A 5,880-nucleotide genomic window follows, 5' to 3' on the forward strand; every position below is an offset into this window, starting at 1 on the left:
TATAAAACCATCTTTTGTAAAGAAAATGAAAGCAGGATATATTTGTAGGCAACTTTTCTTTGGAGTACTGGTGTGAATTAGGCATAAAATAAAAAATTGTTTGCAGTTGCCTACCTACCCAATGAAAATGTAAAATGATTATTTTTTTTTACAGCTATTTTGTATTATTATAATTTTTAGTGTCAAACTTTCAGGAAATTGAAACTTTTTCATTTTTGTTTCATTAATTAGCAGATTATAACTAGTGTAGCATATCATCTAACAAAATTATGAAAACTATCCACCCAACAAAAAACATTTTACCTACCAGTCTACTCTAAATATTATGAGTCTGCAACTGAAAACAGAATTTTTTTCAGCTTTGCCTTAGACAAAATTTTTGTCACACAATGCTATACTAGTCAGCCCATGGGCAGACTAACCATGTTTATACAGAATATTTTACTTATATCTTGCAACATAGAGGGTTCTCATTGTAATCGGAGAATATGCTTTACATTAACTGGGTTGTAGAACATATGACCTTGTTCATTGATCTTTTGACTTTTTTAATATGAACAAGATTTTTTTTATAGATAGTAATACATTTTTTTCAATGTATATGTAGGGCCTAATGCCTATGCAACTTCATGTACATTTGCCAATCAATAGTGCATATGTCTTTTGGGCTAATTTATGTCATATATGCAATTACATGTTTATGTACCAATGATCAGGTGCATATGCCATTTGATGTTTATAGACACAAGAATAAGGAGTCACCAACTCCATCGTGTTAATTTATTCAGTTGTCAAAAACAACATTATTGTACATATGCAGTGTCACAACTTCGCAAGTGAAAGACATAGCCTCAGAGTCTTAACAATAATTCACCAAAAAGCAGAAATAAGTGCATTTTGAAAAGATTTCGAATTAAAGTGAACAAATCACTTAACTAGGAAATTGGTCATACATTTGTTATGAATGTTCATCTGAAGGTAATTAACAGTAAATTCTTATACCTGCTGTAAATATTTTTTTTCATAGAACAGATAAAAAGACTGGCTTTTTATTGAATTGGGAAGTGGAGCAGCAATATAAGTAATACAAAGTTTTAAGACACTTATCTGATCAATGTTCATATTAATGTCTTCACTTGACTCAATGTTTCACAATTTTCAATGAACTTCACATGACCTTGCCCCAGAATCATGAAACAGACTTTGATTTAAGTCAAATTTTCAATCGCTTGAAGTAATTGAAAAATTAATAATTGATTTAAGGATATCCGATCCATGCAGCCAGGAAGGATAACTGCAAAAAATCAATACTTAATTTGAAATGCATCAAAATGAAGCTTGAAAATGATTTTTTTCATGCAACAATTTTCATTTTATTCACCTTTAGATTACAGGTTTTTGGAAGTCTTAGAAAAGGTCTTATAAAAGTTGACATTTGTGCCCTATAAAAGGAAAACAAAATAATACAGTTTTAGAGAAATAAGATTTTCTTGAATCCAGGCTTAGATACCAATGCTTATTAGCATGATATGAAATACGAACTGATTTGTGGTGTCTTGCAATGATAGCAAAAGCCTTTTACACTATGTCATATAGAATATATGACGGAAATAGAAGACAAAAAATGCCAAATAAGTGTAAAAATCATGACAATTTCTCAGAATGCCTGGATACCTATAGTTTTTAAACCTAAAATATATTTGTTGATCAATTTGCAATTAGAAAATGCATTGCAGATATTCCAATTCGCTTTTTCTGCAAAAATATTGGAGATCTGGCAATTTTCCCTATATAATATGATTAACTTTAATCTTTAACTTTAAAGAAATACTGTGGACAAATTTACATAATTTTTTTGGATTCAGATATACCTTTATGAGTATTTTTGATTACCGATACTTAACTGTTAACTTTATGAACCTGAGGATCGGACTACCTAAATCTCAAACTTTGAAAATACCAATACTTTTTTGAATGAATATTGAAAAATATTTAAATTTTGATCTGCTTGAACACCAAAACATTTATTGATATTAATATTATATAAAGATTTTGACTTAAGTTTAAGACCTTTCATTATCCAGGTGTGAGGCTTTAGGATCATGAATCATCTTAAGATTAAGTCAAAATATTTAATGTTGTAAAAATATGTTGAAGAACTCAAACAGACCATAAATAATAAATTAACATCTTTTACAGGCATTAGAAAAAAATGACTTAAGTCTGTTTCATGATGGCCTGGCCTAATACAATTTTATGACATCCTGGTCACATTTATTTTTCAATGAAGTTCACCACATCTGATCTCCTAAATCCTAAATTGCCATACATCTTCTAATCAGCACCTTTTTTCTAAGATTCAGATCTACCTTTCTATTTATTGCATCAACAGCTGGATCTTGAAAATTTCCACTGTCTATGATTCAAAACGCAACTCTCTGATTAATTATAGATATATAATATTATCTCTTAATTTTTAATGAAACTGACACCAGCACTTAATTGTTAATGCAGTGTACACATACTACAGTAAAACATGGTTATAGCAAACATACTTACAATGAAAAGATGCTTACAGCAAAGAAATCATAAGTATAGGTCTTTGGTGTTTAGACTTAGGTACAAGACTTTGTTTTGCTTTCTGTATACAGGTAATTCTATATAAAATTTTGCACACCTTTTTAACCTTTTGACAAAATATTATAAAATTCTCCCATTACATGCATACCCACGATACCTGTTAAACATTATTCAGTTTTCCAATTGAAATATAAGTCAATGAGAAATATTGCTGATTTCTGGAAATTTTTTTTTGGTATTTATCCTTAATAGAAAATACTAGAACATAATGAAATCATTTTCCTATATTTAAAGGTACACAACCACACAAAGCATGTCGGTATATACGGTCAATGGATCGGAACCTGGAACCCCGCCCCTGATTCCGAGGAAATTGCCGTCATTCTGGAAGACGACCTTACAGTGTCCAAACATTTCTACCGCTGGCTCAAAAATGTCCATAAGAAGTATGACAGCATGGACAGCTTGGCTGGTTATGCTTTACAAGGCCGCAGCATGAAGCATGGAGGAGCAGCAGGGAATCTCAGGGGACCAGATAAAGATGTCTGCTTTCTGTACCCAATTTTAGGTTTGTGCTGAAAATTCTGCAGAGTTTTTCAACATGTACAAAGTGTCTGCTTATTTCTTTATAGTTTGGTAAAAAACTACCCATTTAATTACTGTATTTTAATCACTTGCCTACTCGTACCCTTTTTAAGAAATATTCGAAGAACAAGAAATTTTTTGGATATGGCCTAACATGATTAAATGTTAGACTCGCATAAAGCTTATGGTTGTCTTTACTTTATCCTTGAAGCAGCATACCCCAGTATAAAATGTAGATTTCACAATATACTGTAAAATCACACATTTTAGGGGGGTCAATTTTTTTTAATGTTTGAGGAAACAATTTGGTACTTGATTTCGTGGTTGGGGATGTTTAGTTTTAATACATATTAAATTTAAGATTTTTGGTCATAAATTTGTTTGTCTCTCCATGCCCCGAAAACAACAAAAACCAACACCCCATGAAAAGTAATATCACAATCTATGATATATAGTTTAGATTTTAAAGTAAAGGTTTTGGACTATTTTACAGGAACCTGGGGTTACTCCCCTCACCGTAAGAACTGGTTTAACTTTGTGGAGTGGTACAGGAAAAAGTCCACGGACCCCTCATTCCAACCCTTAGTCCCAGGGATTCTACCCACCCAGTGGTGGAAGGTGTTCCAACAGAGAGGTATGTTATACAGCAAAACACACCTATAATGAGGTGCCAGGGATGACTTGTTTTGCTTCATTAAAATAAGAATAATTTTGGTGTCTGCTAAGTTTACAATGTACAGTGAAACCTGTCTTATCTGACAGGATCTGAGAGATGAAGTCTTGTGTTGGAATAGACATGATGTCGGATTGCACAGTGTAAAAAAGTGGAGAATTATTTGATTGTAAATATTTTACCATTGAAAGATTAAGGGGAGAAAACTCTCTTTTAATTTCTTTATAAATTGAATTAAAAGTAGCTTTTATTATGGTACCTATTTTCATCTGACCATATCAAAATAATAATGAATGCTTACTAGGTGAAATTAATTGTCAAGAAAAATTTTGTTTTTATTTCATAGAGATATGTAGTAGAATCAATGGATTTGCTGTTTATGGAAAATATGGCTTTCAATATGTTCATTTTGGAGGGGGGAATGTAATATAAAAATCTCTATTATAAAATGATTTAAAGTATACCGTATAAGTGGAAATTTTAGCGTGACGCAAATTTAGCGATTTCTACCTAAGAACTAGTATTTTATTTTTAGCGAAAAAGTAATTTTAGCGATTTTAAAAGGACATCTTAAGAATCTATTACAAATAATACCAAATTATTTTTTTTTTATTTTTTTTTTTTTACAAATACCCGTATTTAAAAAAAATATGAATCATGTCATTTCTTTATGTAATTTGCAGCTTTGTTCAATTTTGGAATTGTACTAATGAGATTTTTTTATCTTGAAACATAAGAGAAGTATTTATGCTTAAGGTTCATAAACCCTCTGCTTACTCATATAAAATGTTTCTTTAACTTTTATCATTTTCCAAAAGAAAAGTATATGCTAAGTAAAATAAAAACAATTTTATCATAGCTTGCGGGGCAAACAAAATAGGCACTTCAACTTGACAAATTTATAAAGGAATAATAGACATTTGTGTCTTTAAGAGTTATCTCTCTTATCAGAGTATCAATGTACCTTAAAAGTTATTTAGAACAAAATGCTTGGATCAGACCAAACGAGGATCTTTAAACATGGTATCAAGTGCTAAAAGGAGCCATGGATCTTTCATCTCTCATAAATATTAAACTGAAAACTTTAACCTTTTTTAAAGGTAAAACAGATGGAATGTGGAGCATGTGGCATATATACCATGCCTGGAACAACAAGTTATGGACATTGTACCCAAATCTGAGAAATTCTCAGGGCCTCACTATTAACTGGAAGGAAGCCGGACTACACTACAATCAAAAACAGACAGCAGATGACAAAACAACTGATCCTATTCTACAGGACTGGATTAAAGAATATGATTTTCTACCAGGAGCACCAGCTAAACTGGATGTTAATGGCAAAATATTACATTTCAAAGTTCAGTAGAATTCTTTAAGAAAATGAAGAAAATATAACTCAAAAGAAGATAAGAAAGATATTTGTTATCTTCAGTGCATTTAAAAAAAAGCAAGGATGAGAGTGACTTATTCATGGGGATTTGCCAGCCAAGTCTAAAAATTGTATCCTTTGGGCCCTACTTGGTTCTGGAAATTTGTTATCAAAACATGATGAGGCAGCTTTTTACATTGTACAAAACCTCAAAAAATGATGAGGGAGGTGATTTGGTGTTTATATTTTATTGATTTAGCAATAAAAAGGGTCAATGAGGCACCCTTGGCAGAGATGAGGGAGGGCCTGAGAACCAAAAAATTATTTTTTTTTTGCCTTGGTGGAAATTTGTTATCCAATTGTTCATTCAATTAAACCTGTACGTATTCAGCGCATTTTCTTTCCCTTTGTAATCTTTCTGCTGGTTCAATATGCTTTTTCTAAGGTGTATATCAATGAGTTCCAGATATTTATTGAGTATTATAGGCCACAGGCATAAAATATAATAATATTTTACAATGCTTGTTTTACAATTGACATGTATGCTTATCTACATTAACATATACATGTACACATATCTTTTTGTTGTGATAATAAATCTTTATTTTTAAAACATTATGAGATTGAAGTTTTTGCTGTGCAATTTTTGAATGGAATAATACATTTACATATA

General features: G+C 31.1%; 1 protein-coding gene across 2 annotated transcripts in view; it reads left to right on the forward strand.

Annotated features, from left to right (window-relative positions):
- LOC134281329 (uncharacterized) overlaps window positions 1–5,285 on the forward strand; it is a 9,564-nt gene extending 4,279 nt beyond the window's left edge. The window contains exons 4-6 of one of the 2 annotated variants that reach the window (XM_062763813.1): window positions 2,875–3,148; window positions 3,659–3,799; window positions 4,939–5,285. In XM_062763813.1, the coding sequence (XP_062619797.1) occupies window positions 2,875–3,148; window positions 3,659–3,799; window positions 4,939–5,204 (681 nt within the window). In that variant the 3' untranslated portion in view covers window positions 5,205–5,285. The remainder of the gene's footprint in view (window positions 1–2,874; window positions 3,149–3,658; window positions 3,800–4,938) is intronic. The other variant, XM_062763812.1, reaches the window with a different exon arrangement.
- The last annotated feature ends 595 nt before the right edge of the window (window positions 5,286–5,880 follow it).

The sequence above is a fragment of the Saccostrea cucullata genome, unplaced genomic scaffold (assembly GCF_032062105.1).
Source record: "Saccostrea cucullata isolate Sc308-1 unplaced genomic scaffold, CSIRO_AGI_Scuc_v1 ctg393, whole genome shotgun sequence".
Classification (NCBI taxonomy): domain Eukaryota; kingdom Metazoa; phylum Mollusca; class Bivalvia; order Ostreida; family Ostreidae; genus Saccostrea; species Saccostrea cuccullata.